The 21,941-nt window shown below is 33.7% G+C and overlaps 1 protein-coding gene across 1 annotated transcript in view; it reads left to right on the top strand.

Annotated features, from left to right (window-relative positions):
• Positions 1 to 21,941, top strand: part of LOC150092564 (adapter molecule Crk-like) — a 129,596-nt gene that overhangs the window by 81,603 nt on the left and 26,052 nt on the right. Inside the window, exons 4-6 of the mRNA XM_090414572.1 lie at positions 1,921 to 1,968; positions 8,404 to 8,535; positions 18,184 to 18,366. Of these exons, the coding sequence (XP_090270698.1) occupies positions 1,921 to 1,968; positions 8,404 to 8,535; positions 18,184 to 18,366 (363 nt within the window). The remainder of the gene's footprint in view (positions 1 to 1,920; positions 1,969 to 8,403; positions 8,536 to 18,183; positions 18,367 to 21,941) is intronic.

Below are 21,941 nucleotides of genomic sequence, written 5' to 3'. Positions count from 1 at the left end.
GTTTTGAATATTTCGGTTAAGTGATATTAATTTAAGCTGCTGTAACGGATGAGAGTTGCCAATTTGACATAAGGTTTAAACACAATGTGTAACTGATGTTTATTGAACACTCTAGATACCTTTTCAGATGTGCCTTAAATGTTATGGGATGGTGACAATTTTGCTGTAGTCTTCTGTGGTAGACAATTGGGGAGGGGGGTTTCTGGGGAGCATTTAGTATTTTTTCTATCCTGTGGGGATTATAGCCATTGGCTAAGAATCTACGTACTGGATTTAAACCTTACGTCAAATTGGCAACTCTCATCCATTCATCCAAGGACAGAATCACTTCTTTATTACATCCAGGAGTCTATGAAGTGTGATCAAGCTTACTATGGACAGACAGGAACTGTGGACATCCGCCTCAGTGAACATAAAAAATACATCTGGCACTGTCGCTGTGGCAAGTCCCAAGTCTAGCAGACTATGCTGTAGATACCCCTGCACACAGGATCATTTGGAAAAAAGCAAAAGTACTACACAGAAATTGTTATAAGTCAGAAAGAGAGATTACTTTTGGAATCAACAGAAACCTTGAAATATTCTCCAAACCTCAATAAGTATGGCTGTATAAATTTACTAAAAATTTGTGAGGCAGTCATCTTAAGACCTAATTAATACCAGCTTTCTCTCTCTGTTTTTTTTTTTTATTTTTTCTCCCAACATAGATGCCATTTAATTAGGACTTGAATGTTTGTGTTGTCCATTGCAGTTGTTTAAACTTGTTCCATTGTTATACCAGATTGTTGTTGTTTCCCATACTGTGACAAACTGTTTTTGTGCTCTGAAGATGCTGGATATAATATCAGTGAAATATCAGCAAATAAGTTAATAAATAGTAATGATTTTCTTATGTGTTCTCATCAATACTGTTAATAACAAATTAATATATATGGCAAACACATAAGCCTTTCCATGCATATATCTAGTCTGGCTACCACACAAAAGCACTATTATACAAATCTACACAATATAATTTAGGAAAAAAAATTTTTTTTTGAAACACTGTTCAAATACACCACTACTTTTTGTCACGACACTTGTATTTGCACTTTTTTTATGTTATTTTTCTTTAGTTCCTGACAATCTTTTTTGCTTGTTCATTATTGTATGAATTCATGCCTCTTTTTTTTTTTTTTTTTTTGTTTGTTTGTTCTGTTTCCTGCTATTTTCACTGTTTTTTTTACCCAACATTTTCTTTTATTTTGTTTCAAAGGAATCTAAGGACTTTTTTTTTTTTTTTTTACTGTATAAAGACTTGCACTAGAACAAAGTATTTCTGCAGTCTTAGTGGTTTGCTACAGCAGTCATCTACTGTAGTTTGGTTAAAGAATTGGTGACCATGAAGTATGAAATTAATAGAAAGTAAAAGGCAGGTAAGCAAGATGGGTAAAAATTTCAAGTTAATTTTGGAATTTCCTTTATTTTGAATTGATTGTAATATTCTGAAATTCTAATTGGGGATCATCAACTTTTTTTTTAAGATATACAATAATTACAAAATTTCCAGTTATAGATATTTCCTTAGATATATTTTTGAACCTGATTACAGTCATCTAATAATGTCATGTAATAATAATAATAATCATCTCTGACTATAGCAAACAGTGCTTTATCAAACTTGCTTACTGTGGTATACTACCAAAAATCCCCAACCAAAGCTTTATAGTTACAGTGCTATACTAAACAAAATTCACCATAACATACTATCCACTATTGCAAACTGCTCTTGTGGTCTCTCTGATTTTGCTGAGCAAGAGTTGACTGTACTTTTTTTTTTTTGTTTAGCCAATGTAACACTAGTTGTTTCACTGTGTATTAAATTTCTTTAATTCTCAAAATATAGTTAAATCCTAATACATATATATTTCTCTGTTTCAGGCCCCAAAGAAGGAAAAAGTACGAGCTAAATATGATTTTGAAGGAAGTGTATGTTGAAATTTTTATTTGAAAATGTAAATTAATTTAATAACAAATTTTGAACTGAGCTAAATAAAATTTGTTGAAGTTATTTTATGATTCCACCATTTAAGTAGTTTTATACTTATGTATATTTAGGCTCCTTAAACTCAAACATGATATTATTCTGACATAAATGATAAAGTTTTCATACACTTTCCTCCTCTGGCTCAAGATTTCCTTGTCCATTGAAGTAATATTCATGCTGCATTTATTGTTCTCCAAACTCTAATGACCACTCAGACCTCTTCACATTCCTTTTCATTAAACTCAACCATCAGCAGTCCGGTCATCTAGATAGTGAGGTCATCTTCATAGGCGAGCTCATTGTCCAAAATTCCACCTGGTTCCCCTTTTCTAACACCACTAACCAAACTTGATGAGAGGTGGCAATCTTTTTTTGTAAGCAATTATATAATGCAAATCATACATCTAGCTACACATGGATTCCTGATAACCCTCTTCATTCTTCCAATACTCTGGATCTCTTTTAAACCATTTCTCCTTCCAGATACACTACAGAAGTCATCTCTGCCACTCAGCCTTGTGCAAATCTCCTCTATAGAATTACCTTCCTCAAACCACTCCTGACCTCTCATCTTCTGGCATTACAAATGTGCCAAATAGGATGTGCTCTGAAAATTTTACTCTTCCTTTTTATGATCTGACTACTGTGTCTAACAAATCTGGCCCTAACACCTACTCCAAATGAGTCACAGAAATTGTCCTCACTGTCATAAAGGCCTCCATTCTACTTAAAATCCTCTTCTGCTTTCCAAGGCCTCGTTCAGTAGAAAGTTTATTAAAACAGTCGATGATCGATGAAAAAAATTCAGCTTGCTGTAGGTGGCTCACATCAAAAACTCCAGCTTCATATTCAGCCTATACCAAAGTATGAAATATATGCAGAATAGTTGTCAGCAGATCAAAATCTGATTTCATAAAAGACAACAGCATTGCTTGTCTTCTGGTCCCTTGCTAAACCCATTGGATGCAACTTCTTCTCACCTACACTTCCACCTCTCTCTCTCTCTCTCTCTCTCACATTTTGTTGGCATTACTGTTACTTTATCCAAAGACAAAACTGACCTCTCAGCATCACTCTTTTTCTCAAACTCCTACATAGATGACCAAGGAAGATGGCCTCCTACCGTACTGGAATCTGAGTACCGTATGCCTACGGGAGGCATACGGTGCTCAGATTCGACAAAAAGACATAAGAAAATTACTAAATAACTGGAACACTAAAAACAAAAAGTCCTGATGGCATCTCCCAATGTTCTCAAACATTGTGCTCCAGAGCTAACACCTGTCCTGTATCATTTCTGCAATCTATTATGCATAGCTGGTACTTATCCCGCTAATGGAACCAGTCACATATCCGGCCTATTTCAGAAAAGGAGGTAGAGGTCTACCGACCTATTGTCAACTACAAGTACTGACCAATTGCGATAACCTCAGTTGTCTCCAAAATAATGGAGAAAGTCATCAGTAGCCAACTTCTTCACCTGCCAGTTAATTAGTGGCCACTAGTGTAGATTCCACCATTCAGCATCCACAGCTGACCTCTTAGCTTACATCACCCATCACTGGACATTCCATGAAAAGGTTTGGAGAAGCTTGTGCTGCCACTCTTAACATTTCAGGAATATACAGCATACTTCCTTACAGACGTTATATTGCTGTGCAATATGGGAAGAGTCGCTTTCCTGAGGCATTCCAACTTTTATTGAGATCTCATTGGTGGGAGCTGGACTGAGGAAGATACAATACTGAGGTTAAATCAATGCAGAAGTCATATTTTCCATATACTGGTAGTGCAGTGGTGATATATTATTCAGACTGTAACTGGACAGGTGATGATGCTTCTCATAATACATAGCATTATGGAATACTAATGCAATTGATCTGAAGTTGAGAACTTCTATGTATTAGCAGCTTAATCATGAAAATACTTCACATGCAGACTTTGTTTGCTTATGATTCAAATAGGAATATAATTTCTTGTCTAGGATAACAATATTAGTGAAAGGAATGGTAGTAGAGGTGGTGAGAGCATCGTGTACATTTAAGGAAAAGTTATGGGTGTTGTGTTGAGCTGAGAGTGAACTTTCACCAGTCAGTTCTTAGGCCCTGTAGATTTCCTTAATAGTGTACATCAGGGTTTCTCAAACTTTTTCTACGACGGAACACTTCACAAATCCTGAAATGTTCACAGAACACCTTGGTTATTTTGGAATGTATTAATTAATAATTAATTGGTAATTTAGCTTATTTTATTGTTAATTAATGATTGATAATTAATTATTAATCAATAATTAATTATTAATCAATAATTAATTAAACATCAATTAAACCATCGTTAAATTAATTTGTGTTGATTTTCATTGATATATCCCATTCTGATCACCAAAAATTGATATTATTATTATTATAAGTACTTACGATTGAATGCAGACTTTTTCTCCTGTCTGGTTTTGTAGGGTAGGTAAATATAAATAAAATAAATGAGTAAATCTAAGCGTTAAGAAAAAACAATCATTTATTGTCAAATGTTAATTAGTAAAAATAAAACACATAAAAATAGTAAAACATATATTGCAAATTAAGTTCTTAATGACTCCGATGTTTTTGGGTCTTTGAATTACAAATTCTTTTGATATCAGGCACAATATTAGAACGTTGAATTCTCATATTTGGTGTAGCGTCGGGTCTGTTCCTGGAATTTGATTTGGTTGCAGCATAATATGAAAATCCTGCCTCGCATAAATATGTCATTGTAAAAGGAAGTAAAACAAGAATAGCTAGTTTTGACACGCTTGTCCAGAAATCATTTATTGGCAATTCCTTGTATTTTTGTTTTAAATCAGAGTCACTAATTAAGTCAATTAGATTTTCATAGTCACTTGTGCTGAAGCCTGTTGGCATAGTTGTCACTGTAAATGGATTTAGAACCCAGGAATTGTCCTCACTAGATTTTGGAAATTATTGCAAAAGGGTTGATTGCAAGTCAATCAAGTGTTCTAAAATTACATTAGATACTTCTTCATTTACTTTAGAATTTATTTCAGTCAAAAATGCATGCAAGGTGGAAAAACAATCAAAATTATTCTGTTTAATTGTAGAAATCCAGAATTGCAACTCCCTATCAAAAGATGCAATTTTATCTCTTGTATTAAAAATTGTAATATTCTCTCCTTGTAATGATAAGTTAATTTCATTGCACTTTCTAAAAGTATCTGCCAGATACGCAAGACTCATCAACCATGAAGAATTTCTTAATAATTCAATAATTGATTGATAATTTAAAATCGAAAATTTTATCTCCTAAATTATGTGACATCAAGAAGACCTTTAACTCACTACGAAGTTCAAAAAGCCTCAATAATGCTTTACCTCTGGATAGCCATCTCACTTCAGTATATAATAAAAGTGCGTTATGTGCACTACCCATTTCATCGCACAAAATTTTAATAATCTTGCTTGAAGTGGTCGAGATTTTACATTGTTGATCATTTTTACAGCTTCATCCAAAATAATTTTTAAATATGTAGGAATTCTTTTTGTTACTAGTGCTTGTCTGTGCAAAACACAATGACTTTTGGTGGCTCTTGTAGCTACTCTTGCAGGATACATGTTAAAACTCCCTTCATCTTTCCTACCATTGCTTGGGTACCATCTGTACAAATATCAATATGCTTCTCCCAACCGATTTCCTGTTTTGTAATATAATTGTTAATACAGTTGAATATATCTTCTCCGGTAGTTTTTTCTTGTAGATATTCGCACATGAGTAAATCTTCTTCAATACTTTTATCAAATATGTAACGAACAAACACTAGTAATACAGAGAGTCCTGCGACATCTGTAGATTCATCCATTTGCAATGAATATTCACTGCAAAGTCTAAGTCGATGAATTAGCTCTTTTTCTATGTCAGCAGAAAGATTTTTGATGCGGCATGAAACAGTATCATTTGATAATTGTACTGTATCTATTTTTTTAGCAACTTGCTCATTTAACATGCATGATACAGTGTCTTTCACACAAGACTTAATGAGCGTCTCGCCAATTATATGAACTTCACCTTGAAGTGCAATGCGGTAACTCACGTGAAAAGACGCCTCTGTTGCATTTTCAGTTGTAGCAATTGTAGCCATTTGAAGTTTAGATTTTTCTAGTGAGTCATGTCGTCTCTTAAAAAAATGTATATCTTTTCCTTTGTAATCAGTGTGTTTCGTTTCAAAGTGCTTACGAAGTTTAGTGGGAGCCAAAGAACTGTTTACTAGTATTTTATTACATAAAGCATACATTGCATCAGGAGCATGTGTATTGCCAATACACGTAAATCCATAATTTAAATAACTTTTATGGTACTTCCGTTTGGTGTGTTCTTAGATGACTCTTGTTCTTTAATATTAGCTGTTGAAGAAACCACAGTTTGCAATTCCATATCTTCTCCAATCATACGAGTAGATGTGTCAGCAGAAGTACTTGCTCCTCCTTGTGTTAAAGTTCCTGTCTTTAAACAAGAATCCATGGGTATTTTTTCAATAATATTCAAATTCCAATATTTGTCAGAGCTATAATAAAAACAAATAGAATTGTGTTGTAAAGGTAACTTTAGTATGAAAAACAATAAGATTATAAATAAGAAATGTCGAATAATATAAAAGTAAATGAATAATGCAAAATAGTAAAAAAAGACTGCAACACAATATGAATTGTAACAATACTTGTAAGAAAAGTACTAAACTATCAAATAATGTAAAAACAGTTCTAATAAGAATGATTTGATAAAATGTTCAGTAAGAAAAATTAAACAGTCTGAAATAAATCACATATTAATTATTAAATTAGTTGAAAGAGTAAGAAGAATTATTTTTTTTAAAAGCTGCCTCTCCTACTTCCTGAATACGGGAATAAAAAGGCATTAGCTGATTTTTTTTTCCGAGAGCCCGGTCCCAACAAATTTACTCGTAAATACCTTTCCAAAATTTTTTAAAGTTCATACATTAACATAAGTATTAATAATTAATTACGACATAATCATAAAGTGTATTAGTACACTTATGTATACGGTGTGTCATGTTGACAAATGTAAATTACATTTAAATTAGTTATCAATCACTGGACTAATGAAATCTTGTAGTATGTCGTAATTTCTTCAGGCAAACATCATTAAATTAATTTGTGCTGATTTTCATTGACATATCCCATTCTGATCACCAAATATATTTATAATATTATTATAAGTACTTATGAGTGAATGCAGACTTTTCCTCCTGTGTGCTGTTAGTTTTCTCCTCCTTTTGTACATCCTGGAGATCTTTGTAGGCTTGAAGTGGATGACTCACTATCTGTTCCATCACAAACACCTTCAATAAGATATTTCTTAATACCAAAATTAAACCAAGTGCCTTGTCTCTTATTCATATTAGATTTTAACTCTGTATTCTTATTACTTTTAAAAAAATCACGGCACTCCGGTTTCAGAACAAGCACTTACATCTGTAATACGAACTTGCGAAGAAAGTATTCAGTAGTAGTAGATTTGAGAACCGAATACAGACTACCTTGATCTTCAATTTCAGTGGAAAAATTTTCTTTCTACTTCCTGGCTGATTGGTCACTGACATTTGCAACGCAGATGTTATTTCGTTCAGTTTTGAGAACACGCCGCCATTTGTTGTAATCGGCTTGCAGGCAATTTTTATGATCGGTCATAAATGGTGGTATTCTCTTTCCCGATTGTTGAAAGATTTCGATGTGTGAAAATTTACGATAATTCATGAATATTTCTATGTTTAAAAATATGCTTCTTGGTCACTGACATTTGCTACACAGATGTCATTTCCTTCAGTTTTGAGAACAGAGGATATGACACCAATTGTTGTAATGGGCTTGCAGGCAATTTTTATGACCCATCAAAAACAGCGGCATTCCCTTTCCCAAATGTTGAAAGGTTTCGATGTGTGAAAATTAACGATACACAGATGTTATTAGGTGTTCTGGTCTGAGCTTTTTGACATATTCACGAATATTATTCTCCTCAGAGTATTTTTACTATAAAATATTTATTCATGAAAAAATGCTTAGAAAACTAAAATGACAAATTCCAGAACTTCTCGCGGAACACTAGTGTTCCGCAGAACACAGTTTGAGAAACGCTGGTGTACATGATCATGCCGTGTGCATTGATGTTATTTTCACAGTGTCTGTTCTGATGGATATTCACATTCATGATAATGTTTAACATATGATGAATAGTACTTTTCAGAGTGAAATATAAAATTTATATAGTTATTATTTTAATATATTTAAGAGTGCAATTTTTTTTTTTTTTTAAAGTAAATATTTTTTTGTTTTCATGGTTTTAAGTAATAATTAAATCAACTTTTGTAGGGTGATTCTGATGACCTGCCATTCAAAAAAGGTGAAATATTGACAGTGATATCGAAAGATGAGGAACAATGGTGGACTGCCAAAAATAGTATGGGGCAGACAGGTTCTATTCCTGTACCATATGTTGAAAAGGTAAATTCTCTGATAGTGTAGCAACTGATAATTCTCGTTTAATATATGTGCTGCTTCCATTTAGCTTACATTATTTGATACAAGTGCTATCTTCTACTCTTTTCTTGGACTCTTCAGTCCAATCCAGGATTCCCATCATATCTGTGATAGGAATCTCGGATGTTGCTGCGGTCTTCATCTAGATTGGTTTCCATCGTTCCTTATCTAGTAAGCTTGTTTAGCCGTTCTCTCTTCCCCATTCCTTCTCAATGTCTCGTTCATCTCAGTTCACATGCTCTGGTTTCATCAGTCAGTAGTTTTGATTGGTAGAATTAGTATAGTTCTTGGTTATATCTTCTCCATTCACCTATTGTTCTCTTGCAGGTCCAAAAACTTTTAAGGATTTTATTTTCAAAGATCTGCAAGGGAAAAAAAAAATGTCTTGTATGTTGCTATTTTAGCTCTACTTGAAAGAATTTTGGAAGATAATAAATGTTGTAGTAAATGACATTGGAGGAATATAACCTAGCTTGCATTTTTGTACTAATTATCTTAAATAATCATTGTTCCAAGATATTTGAAGGAAGTTTCATTTTAAAATTTTTAAACTGTAATATTCCCCTAGGTTGCTGTTTCAACATATTTGTAAATATTCTGTTTTATTATTATTCTGATTTTTAACTGTAGTTTCTAAGTAGCAGTTTTCTGAATGTCATTCTAATGTCTTCAGTATTTTCTTCGCTGTTAGAACTACTCTTGCCAGATAACTTTGGTGTGATGTAATATTGGAAAAAAGCTATGCATTTTGGTGAAATTTATTTATTAGTGCTAATTGGGATTGAATGCACAATAATTATCAAGGTTATTTTGTACCAAATTTTATGTAACGTGGCTTACAGCAGAGATAACAAGATCAACCAAACATGCAGTGTGAAAATCTAATGTTTTGAGCTGTCTGGATTTTTTGAAAGTGGTTCATTATTGTATGTTGGGAATGTTGTATGTATGCATGGAGATATATACGGAAGATATATCAAGAGAAGTGACATTATGTGCAAATGCATTAAGTGTGATATTTTAATTGACTACTAGGAGTTAAATGAGAGTTGAGAATGAGGAGTGAATGTTAGGTGTAAGGCAGCTAGAAGGATTAGTGAGAGAATTTAAGTGCAGAGAATATGGTTGTGAATACAGAAGAGACTGAAAAAACAAGAAACAAAAGAAGAGACTGGAAAGCAGGCATCGTTGTAGAATGCAAAAAGGCATGACTGATGGAGTGATTGCTGATGTGAAAGAGCACAGCCGCTCAAATCAAGAGTTGAAGAAGGAGATGATTAAGATGAAAAAGATGAGACATATACAAAATAAAGTTAAACATTTGGTGGATATGAATGGAAGAATAAAATGAAAGATAGTGCAGGTAAAAAAAAAACTGAATAATTCAAGAACAGTCTGTTATGTAGATTTTATTAAAGTGTAGTGGATGAGAGTGTGCATAAGGTCTGTTTTACAGGGGAAGGATTAACAAGGTGATAGATGCCTTGAATATGAGAACTACTTGTTCCTTTGAGCACTTGAGCACTTTGAGAAACAGAAAAGTAAAAGAGAACAAGTAGTTCTCTTTTACTTTTCTGTTTCTTAATTGCATTCATCACATTCTTATATTTTGCTCCTTGGAAGCTTTAAGAAGTGACTCTGTCATTATCTTTTACAGTTTATTTATTGCATGTTTTTAAAGCCAAAATAAATAGGATGGGTAAAAAGGCATTTCCTTACTTCAATCCTGTCTTAATGGCAAATTTTTGTTCAGATTTAATTCTGTTATTATTATTTTTACATTTCACTCATTCACAACTTTTCAAGCAAAAAATCTAGTCCTCACACTCCTACTAACCACATCTTTATTCAACTTCCAGGGATGACCCCCTTGTTCTGGCCCCTCTAGTCAAGTGCTGAAACATTTCCCTTACATCTATCCTATAAAATCCTTTAAGCAACTATATCATGCTTAAGTTTGAGTTATTCCAGGTTCATTTAATGTTCCCAAAATATACAGACAATGCTAACTTTCCCTACTTTAATTTATCCAAACAATTCGCTAAATCTCAAATTCCACTTACTGGTCATATTGAAGTATGACCACTAAGTGGAATTTGAGATTTAGCATTTTGGGAACATCATTTAATGTTCCCAAAATATACAGTCAATACTAACTTTCCCTACTTTAATTTATCCAAACAATTTGCTAAATCTCAAATTCCACTTACTGGTCATACTTCATATTATATAAAAAAATTTCACACATTTAAAATCCTTAAACCAAAATTAAGTTTTAAGCAGTAATGATATCATGATGAACTTTGCTGTCACTTCCTTATTCACAAATATTCCCCTTTCTGGCCTGTAAATTTACTGAAAAATATTCCTCCTCCCCAACATTATCGATTTCTTTAATTTTGCTATCCATACTGGTAGTTACTTCTTTTGGAAGCACACTTATAGAGGGCGATCCAAAAGTCGCACACATCAGAGGTGAAGTCGAGCTGCATCAAAGTATTTCAATTTTAATTATTGTTTCGCCTAGGACTATTGGCCACTATTCTGTAATCTATCCACCACATGTAGGGTATTGGGCATCCATTGCATAGTTTTGTTTATGAGGAAAGTGAAATGGTTCTTTCTCAGGAGCAATGAATGAGTGTTATTTTGATGTTCTGTTAACCTGTTGTTCTTATGCAAATGTTGTGCAGGAGTTTTGTTAGAAGTATCTTGAGTGTTGTTCCTCAAAATTTAACAATTATGAGATTAATTAAATGCTTTCAGGAAACTGGACTAGTTGCAGACAAACAGCGACATAGAAGACCTTAAATTTTCACTGGGGCTAAAGTGACTGTGGTACACGTGTTGCAACATTCACCTTCAAAGAGTCTTAGAAAACTCTCTGCACAGACAGCTATGTCAGAGCCACTACACAATTAAAGCTTCATCCATGCCATGTTCGCTCAATTCAGGAATTGAAGACATCGGATAATGAAAAATATGTTGTATACTGTAGGTAGTTTTGATGATTTGTTGAAAAAATGGAGTTCATGAGCTGGACAGTGTTTTCTTTGGTGGTGATGAAGTGTGGTTCCATCTAACTGGGTACATCAGTATTCAAAATAACAGAATTTGGTCATTGGAAAATCCTCATGTTTTTGGAAAATCCATAAATGTCCTTGCATGGTATGCATATCACAGTGTCACATTGTCAGACCCATTTTCTTTGAGACAAAATTGAACAGTGCACTGTACCAAGACTTGTGAACAAGTTCATGATTCTCCTTAAGTTCGAAGAATATGATTGTTATTTTCAGCAAGACAGTGCCACTTGCCATACATCGAATGAAACTGCAATTTTTGCAAAATTGATGCAATTGATTTCTAAAGGATTTTGACCCCCCCCCCCCAAGGTCTCCAGATTTTTTCTTATGGGGTTACCCGAAATATAAGGTGTATAAAAATCAATAAACCTCACACAATTCATGAATTGAAGATGAACATCATTGAAGTAATCAGAGCAGTCAGTAGTTCCATACTTGTAAGTTTTGCTTCCAATTTGGTAAAAAGGTCATGTGCCTGTATTCAAGAATCAGGTGGCTATTTTGAACATACATTTACTTTAGTAATGTTATTTATTTTTGCCTTTGTAAAAATACGGTTATAAACTTTATTTGTAGCAATTTATTCTATAAAGTTTGTCAATAATATTGAAAAATTCAAGTTTATTTTATGATGTGTGTGTGACTTTTGGATCACCTGTGCAAACAAAAGGTACTTCTATCCCCCTCCCCAGACCAATATCAGTGGAATATTTTGAAAAACATTCTCTTGATACTGCCATTCTCAAACCTTCTATTTGGTTAAAATATCTGGATGATGTGTTCTCTATTTGACCTTATGGTTGAGATACATTAGACTCTTTCTTCCTCCACCTCAACATTCAGCACCCCAGAATCTAGTTCACTATAGAAAAAGAAAATAACAACACTGCCTTTTTTAGATACTTGAAACACATCTACTGAATGGCACCCTTTCTCTTGCAGTTTATAGTTGGCATTGTAACCAAAGTGTACTTTGGTTACAATAGCCAGAACTTTAAAGAAATATATCTTCACTGCTTTCAAGCAGTGCAGATATTATATTTCTTTAGAAGGGAAGTCAGCTTCAAATGAGCCTTTCAAGCCTCATTTGAAGCTGACCTTCTCTGCTCGCCTAAAGAACCACTACCTCCCCACTCTTTTCCAGGTGTTTACAAGGTTCCTTGTTCTGTAACTTATGATATTATGGTCAGACTGAGAGATCTGCATAGAACACTAGATGAACACAAAATATACATCTGCTGCCACAACTGTGGTCAGTCAGGTCTTAGCTGACCATGCCTTTGCACACCTTGCAGAAAATCAGATGGAAGAAAGCTGTTATGATCAATCACAGTAAATACAAACTTGAAATACTCCTTTTGGAATCAGTAGCAGATTTAAAAAACAAAACCAGCCAAATCTTAATAAATATGATTGTGTTAAACTTTCCAAGATTTAGGAAACTTGAATTCTTAGGCCTCCCACCCAACAACAAACATAGAAGACACTCCTCATAAGACTTTAGTCTTTATATAGTCTACTATACACTGAAGATGTATCTGTGAAAGAGACGAAATATTAAAACAATTAAACCTGCTGTTTAATTATTTCTCTTTGTTCTGTAGTTATTTCATTAAATTGTATTGTGAGTAAATTAAATACAAGAACTCACTCCAACACATCAGATGTATTAAACAGTTTTCTAGAGACAGAAATGGACACTGACCATTCATACTTGCCTAATAAATGAATTGATAAACTCAATTCTGACAAAGGTAAACCCTCAACCTCTTGGCAATTGGTTAATTAGAATTAACCAAAGGGAGGGAAAAAAAAGTGGAACTACATTGATTCCTTAGAATATCAAGAATATCAGTGTTCCTCTGCAGAAACATAAACTTGTCTGTTTGTGTTATATATAAAACCCAGTGGGGATTCCAGCTTAAGGCATTTCACCATTATCCATAATGACAGAACTGAAGATGGACTGTCTCCATAGAGGAGTCGCTATATTGGTGAACAGCCATACTCATTTTCAGTGTATCCAGCTTAACACTATGAAGAAAGCTATTATGCTCAATCACAGTAAATTCAAACTTGAAAGACTAGTTCTGAAATCAGTAGCAGATTTAAAAAAATACTAGCCAAATCTTAATAAAAATGTCTGTTTTAAACTTCCCAAGATTTAGGAAACTTTAATTTTTAAGCCTCACACCCAATAGAAGATGCCCTTCATAAGATTTTAGTCTATATAGTCTAATTTCATTTTTATCAGTTATTGTTTCTCATGCCTTTTTGTGTGTGTTATTGCAATTTTAACATCGTATTTCTAAAAATGTCTTGGTGACAGAGATGAAGCATTGTAACAAACCTGCTGTTTAATTATTTCTCTTTATTCTGTAATTATTCCAATAAATGTTATCAGGTGTGTAAACCATAATAACATTTGGAAGTGAACCTAATGGAGTGCGCCTAAGCCTAAATATGCACAAACCTTTATCATAATGACTGCCTTTGACTATCCCTAAAGTTTGAGAATTTGTTATCATCATCATAATCAATTTCCTGTTATGTACCCACAAGGGATGTTCAGGTTACTATGACAGCACTACATCATTAAGTTTACATTATTATTAATCTCCTATCAACAACAGTTTTCCTCAAAATCAGTCTATTACATAATGTGAGCACTCCAATATTGTCATATCTAATATTCTGTGCTTCTAAGGCACTTCTGACTGAATCAATTCACCTAAACCTTGCTCTTCCTGAACCTCTATTTAAGTGGCCATACCACCTTAAGTTAGCTCTTCTGATACATTCGTGAATGTAAACGATGTCAAGTTCCTTTCTACTATCTTTGTTTTTAACATGATTATGCCATTGATGCCATTGGTTCACTCCCCTAATTTTTCTCAAAACCATCATATCTCTGGTCTCTAGTCTTTGATCAAGTTCTTTATTTCTAACCCAACTCTCAGATCCATAATGTAAAATAGTTTTGAACACTGTCTTGTATACTGCTAGTTTGGCGTTTTGGCCAATTTCTCTCTTATTCCATATAAATTTGTTCAGCCTGCTACCCACTATATACCACCTTTGATTATTCTGTTGTCTATTTCCAGATTTAACCTGCCATCTTCACTAAAAACTCTGCCTAAATAGCTGAAATATTTTACTTGTTCTATAGGATCTCCATTCAGAATGCAGCTGAAGTTTTCTATGCTCCTGCTTATTTTCATAGTTTTGGTCTTTTTATTGCTGATTTTCATGCAAAATTTGTTACAGCTGTTATTCAATTTAGTTAGAGAATTCTGGAGACGTGTACTAGATGTGTTTAGGAGTATGACATTATCTTCATAAAGCAAAGAGCTGTGTTTGACACCTCCAATTCTAATATCAGGCCTAATGCCACATTCTTTCATAATGTGACCCATATAGATGATGAATAAGAGTGGAGATAGTGAGCATCCTTGTCTTGCCTTTGATTTTACATCAAATAATCTTCCTGTATTTCCTTCAATTCTAACTGCTCACTTGCAACTTAAATATAGACTATATATTGCTCTGTGTAATGTTCCATTCACTCCATATAATTGTATGTTTTGAAAAGCTTTTCTCTGGGCACCTTGTCGTATGCCTTTTCCAGATTTATCAAAAACTTAAGTACAGATCGAAGTATATCAAATATTTAAGTACAGTCATATTCTCAAGATTTCTCAACTATTTCTCTTAAAGTCAAAATCTTATCTTGACAACCTCTGATTGACCTGAATTCAGCTTGTTCTTCTCCAAGTTCATTTTCCACAATCTTTCTCAACCCCTTTTCAAGTATGCTTGCATAAATCTTACCTGGAACACTTAGTAGAGAAATTCCTCTGTAATTCCCACTTTCAGTTTTACTCTCTTTTTTTATAGATAGGTTATGAGAGCTCTACTCTGATCATTAGGAATATGACCTTCTGACCTGGCCCTCTGAATCATGCAGTGTAGCCACTGCAAAACTTTTATACTTCTATACTTAAGCATTTCTGGTCAAATACTATCTATTCCAGTTGCTTCTCCATATTTCAAGTTTTTGATGGCTTTTTCTACCTCAAGTATTGATATGAACTCCTCTTTGCATTTCTCTTGAAAATTATCTACTATGGTTCTCTCACTTCTTGCTTCATTTAACGGTCTTCCAATGTAATTACTCCAGACATCTAAGATATCCTTATATTGAGTTTTCATGTCACCTTTATAATCTTTGATTCCTTCTACAGTACTTTTTCCTCCATTTTCAAACTTTTTCAATAGCCTCCAGAACATATTTGCCACCTTTCTGATATTTATTTTACATACTCTTACTGAAGTCTTCCCAAGGCTTTTGTTTAGCTACTTTTACACATAGCTTAGTTCTCTTATATTTTTTTATGTATTCTTTCAGGACATCTGAAACTTCTTTTCCTTGACTGCTTCTTTAATTTCTTGTGTCCATCATGGTGTTCTTATTTTTCTATCCTTGCAGACGACTTTACTGCATACCTCCCTGAATTAATCAATGTCTTCTTCAGAGTTTGCCACTGAGATTCCAAGGTTTGGTTCTTGTTTTCAATTTGTTTCCTTTTTTTTCTTCAATTATGTTTGTAAAATTGAGTCTACAATTTACCTGTAAAAGCTGCTCAACTTGAATTTTTTTAAAAACTTTCTTATATGTTGTTCTTTTCAATGTGATGTTCATTTTATCCTGCTTAGTACTAAGTAATGGTCTCTTCCAATTTCATATCCTCTGTACACTCTTGTATCCTGAACCAGCATGATATCACTGTCAACAATGGCATAGTCAGTGAGTTTTTCCTAATTCTTGTGTCTTCTCTCCATGTGAATTTGTGCACATCTTTATGTTGAAATATGGTGTTAGTAATGACTAGTCCATGTTCTGAACAGAAGTCCAGTAAATACTTACCATTATTATTAGCTTTGCACTTTTTTCCACATTTTCTTTACGTGGTGGTATCTACTTGGTACTGAACAAATGAAGATGGGTTGACAATTTGGACAATTGGAACTTAACTGACCAAATTGTGTTCTCTATTGGCTTAAACCACAAATGCAAATGATAGAACAACATAATGAGATTTCATAAGCTTCTTGATTGGAGGTAGTTTCAAGTAATGTAGGCAAACTTTATTTGTGCCTATGGTCCACATAAGGTTATACTAAGGAAGACCCTTCTTCAATTGAAGAAGTGGAGGAGTTTTTTACATCATTAGAACAGGCAGCTGACATAAAGAAATGTTCCTAATATGACTGGTGGGATTCATTTCCTTCTTTGCTGTTCAGATCTCCAGCAAAGAACCACTTTTCCATTTTCTTTATCTTTATGTCAGCTGCCTGTTCTAATGACTCAAATTCTTCCAACTTCTTCAATTGAGTCTACCTCAATTGAAGAAGGTTCTTCCTTAGTATAATCTTCTGTGGGAACATAGGCACAAATAAATTTCATTGTCCATTTCCCCATTTTGAAGTTTGTCCACGTTACTCTACTTGAAACTGCCTCCAATCAAGCAGTTTATCTTCATGTTTGTGTTGAAAGCTATCACTATTATTTTCTTTCCTTGATCATTATTGCCTGAAAATAACATCTTATACTTATTATTTAGTAAGATCTCACCTGTCTTCTTTGTCTCAGTAATGCCAATTATGTCCACGTGGTACTTTTCCAATTCTTCTGCAAGTTTGATTTCCTTTCCATTTATACTCCTTATATTGATGATTCCTATTTTCAGTTCTTCTGATGTTGGGTTTATTCTTCTTTGTCTTAATGTTGAGTTGATCTTGTTCTGGTAGCTGACTGTTCATCCTGGTTCCCTGACGAAAACAGTAGGGGGAGGGTTTGCTTGTTTAACTGGGCAACACCCCCAGCTGGTATGAAATCTCATTATGTTGTTCTATCATTTGCATTTATGGTTTAAGCCAATAGAGAACACAATTTGGTCGTTAAGTTCCATCCAAATTGCCAGTCCATCCTTGTTTGTTCAGTACCAAGTAGATACCTACTAATGGTGCGCAGTACATGAAGGTGGTGAGGATTGGACATTAGGTTAGAAGCTCCAGTCTTCTCTGCATTCCTAAGGCAATGTGGAGGTCTCCTCCCAGTTATTTGACTGTGATCCTTAAGCAACCCTTTCATTGTTATCCTGAACTGTGTTAAATAAGTTGTATTTAATTTTATTTTCAGCCTGATATTAGTGTTTTTATCTTGATAAACGTGCAACTGTATATATAGAGGAATTCTAATATAATGCATATGCTCTACTGTTTCTTTTCCTCAAATTCCTCATTTTTGTCTTTCACTTGCATTGATATCTTACAGTATATAAGATGAAATAATTATCCAATAAATAATTTTTACTGTGATACACATGTGATTTTATAATTATAGAAACTCCAAAGGTCTGATTATACAAGGAAATTTGTTGTATGCACTACTATGAGAAGTACTATGAAGATTGTTATTACATCAATATAAAATAGTACCAAAAGCATGCACTGTTTTTTACAGATAGAAGACAATTTGATAATGGATGGCCAGCAGCAGCAGCCACAACAACAACAGCAGCCACAACAACAACAACAACAGCAGCCACAACAACAACAACAACAACAGGATCCTCAGTCTTCTGTAGCTAGTCAAAACAGATCCTCTACAGGTCCTACAAGATATAAAACACCATCTAATATTCAGGTAAAAGGCAGTTATCTTATATTATTCCACTGTTTGTGATCTGTTCTGTAAACATTGAGAATTTTGAATTAACTTTCCATGAAGACATAATAAAATATGAAAGGAGGCAAATAAGATGATTATTTTGAGGAAGAAAATAGGTCTGATTTGGTATCATTAAAAATTAGCATTTGTCCTCATCTCACAGTAGAATGGCAGGGAAATAATTGTTATGGAAGATTTTGAAGCTTGGGATGGTCAAGCATCACAAAATTTGGGCAAATGACAGGAAGAATGCAATGGAAGTCATCCATAACACTGTGGAAAGGATTTAAGGTCAGTGAGAGATCATTTATCTATAGGAGTAAGATAGTAAGTGAAGGTATGGCATGTCGGTCATTAATAAGTACATTTGAAGAAGTGACATCAAGGCAGACAACTTTTTCAAAATAAAGTTAAAATAATTGACAATGTCGTCAACCTTCTACCTAGCGTCCTGTGAATTCTGATGATGAAATTGCAGCTCAAAGGAAAGAGATTTGAGCATATTATTGACATTTAGGCCAATGCACAGGCAGTGCTTAATATGATCTTAATGTAACTACAACAGTATTTTCACCAGTAGCAAAAATGTTAGACTCAGTGTATAAATTCTCAGTGGGATCTTTGAAATGAACTGTGATTAAATTAGGTCTGCACTTTATTTTTAAGCCAGTCTGGGAACTTCTGGGTAGTACCTTATTTGTCATAAGTATCTTAACAGAAATTATAGGAGGGATTTGAGAAGAAGATTAAAAAATAAAAATGTTGATATAGAAACTCAGATGATATATTAGAAAGCTTAGAAATGAAAGGCAACAGTACATAAATTTGATAGCAATGTTACAAAGAGTTAAGTTAATTTAAGCTTAAAGGATAACACTTTGTACTAAATATCCAGTGTTATCTAAAATATTCTCCCATATTTGATTTAGGTCTTTCCTGCTGTCAGTATACTGTCTTTTTCTAATCATAAGAAACTGTAAATGTACCGAAGATGTGAAGATATTATATAAACATTTGAACATTTTTTTTTGTTTTAATGTAATGTGTTCCCCATTTAATTCACCATTCTTTAATTTCACAAAGACTGAATAAATAAAAAGTCCCTTATCGACAGTTTGTGTTCATTTTATGACCCTGAATTGCCTATTATACTGAAATTTTCATTGTGATTTGAAATTTTAAATGTCAAAACTTGACAAACCTATGAATAGAAGTTACTATATTATATTTTTTTAAAGTAATATTATAGTATGTGGTAAAGTCAGATTTCTCACTACAGCAAACACTATAACAAACTCGTTCTGCATAACAGTTGACTATAAAAAGTTACAAAAATGGCAACAGTGGCAGTAAAGAAGCGTACACCAGCAGAGTGGAAGGTCTCAACTTGAAGATAAAGTTTTTCTCTGGACTTTTTGGAGTGGACAAAATGTGACAATTGTTTCATGTATGCATCCAAAAATGTTAAGATTTATTGAGTGTTAGATGGAATGATAAAAAGGAACATATTATAGTATGTGAGAAGTGCAATGAAAGACTAGGCCATTCCAAAAATGAGAACAGTGTTACTGGGAATAATCAAGAAATGGATGGGAGTGCTTGTGAGGTCAATAATAGAAGTGATGTGGAAGAGCTTAGGCAAGAGTTACTGAAAATGAAGAGTCAAGTTAAATGTATGGAGGAGGAAATTAAGAATTTAAAGAAGAGCGTAACTGCTGTTAATGACAAGGAAGTTAATAGGAAGAAACAAATATCTACAGATGATAGGGATGCTTTATATGATGACTCAATCATTAAAGGTGTGGTAAAAGATATAGTGCACAAGAAGTGTTACAGGTGGTATAATAAAATGAATGTCAAATGATTTAATAGAAGGAAAGAACGGGCATCAGAATTAGTGGTAGTGGCTGACACAAATGACTTGAATAGTAGGACAAAGAATATGGAAAGGGATTTGATGAAGTTTTTGCAGGAAGTGAATAATAATAGTGCCATTAGGAAAGTGGTTAGTTTGTTGCCCAGATATGACAGTAGTGAACTGAGGAGAGCAATGATACTGAATGACAAAATGGCTGAATTGTGCCAGATGGAGTGTGTTCAATTTGTGAACGTATGGAATGAATTTGAAGGGAACTTAGAATGGTTCAAAGCTGATGTAATGCATTTGAATGGGCTTGGTGTTGGTCATTTGGAGCGATTGTTGTTTAATAAGAGTGCACAGGGTCCATAAGAAATTAGAAACACTAAGAGTCAGAGAGAGGTTGAAAAGCAGGTTGTGGAAGAATAGGAAGAGGATGGATACAAAGGAGAGGAAGTAATTATAGCAGAGCAAAATGATGCAGTGTAAAATGGTGGGGGATCATAAGAATATAAATGAAATTCAGAGTCAGTATCAGGGAAACAGGAATGGTCAGAATGAAGAGAGAAGTGCACTATAGCAGAACCTAAGAGTGATTGTGTTGATGGGATGGCCTCAAAGAGTGGAGAATTGTTATGCTTGTATACTAGTGTATGGGAGTATTAGAAATGAAGGGGCTGATTTTGTAGCACTGATTGAATCAGTATGCTCAAAGATAATTGGCATAAGTGAAACTTGGTTGACTGAGGATGATATACTGACAGGACCTGAAATGGTAGGGTATAGAATTTTCCAAGAGGATAGGAAGATCAAGAGAAGAGGGAGGAGTATTGTTAATGGTAGCAGAGGAGTTGTGTCCTTCAAGAGTCAAAGTGGAAAATAGTAGTACTTGAAGATTTTGAAGCCATTTGGTGTGAAGTGGGGATCAATAGAATACACCTCCGAATCAAAAAATTAGAATAATCAAAGAAAATGTGTTGAATGATTTGCAATTCTAATTTATTGCATAGAAAATAATTATTATCAAATATGAATTAGCATAATCTAAATTTACATACTTTGTAGATTATATAACCATGTAAACATGAAAATGTAATATAAGTTATATGAAAACTGTTATTTGCAAACATTCACAAAAGTAGAATAATTTTTAACGTGGTTCAAAATATTAGAATAGTGGGAAAATAAATACACAGAAATTACAGTCGAAGGGAAACAACATGATAATTAGTACTTTGTTGCATCTCCCCTTAGCTTTTATGACCGTTCATAAACAGTTGGATATATTATTTACTAGTGTTTCACAGCCTTTTTTTTTTTTTTATCAAAACATGGTCATATGGTCTGCAGACTAGAAACAAGTTCATTTTTATCTCTTGGAGCAACTTCTTGAAGTCATTTCTTCATAATTGCCCACAAATTCTCAGTGGGGTTTAAATTTGGTGAGTTTGCTGGCCAAGAAATTACATTGCCTTTCTTTGAACCATCTAGTAGTGGTTTTGGAAGTGTGACAAGAATCTGAATCTTGCTGAAAAAGGAAATTGCCATCACATAAATCTTCTGATGCTGGTAACATAATGTGCTCAAGAATTTCTTAGTACACTTTGAAATTGACTCTTTTGTACACAATACACAGCCTACCTGGACCCTCTGCAGTCATACAAGCCCATACCATGACAGAGGTTGCAAATTT

This window comes from Typopeltis vanoorti, chromosome 25 (genome assembly GCF_054136105.1).
Source record: "Typopeltis vanoorti isolate ZY-2024b chromosome 25, IOZ_Tvanoo_1.0, whole genome shotgun sequence".
In the NCBI taxonomy this organism is placed as follows: domain Eukaryota; kingdom Metazoa; phylum Arthropoda; class Arachnida; order Uropygi; family Thelyphonidae; genus Typopeltis; species Typopeltis vanoorti.
The sequence above is the reverse complement of the archived record's forward strand: the minus strand, read 5'-3'. Positions and strand labels throughout refer to the sequence as shown.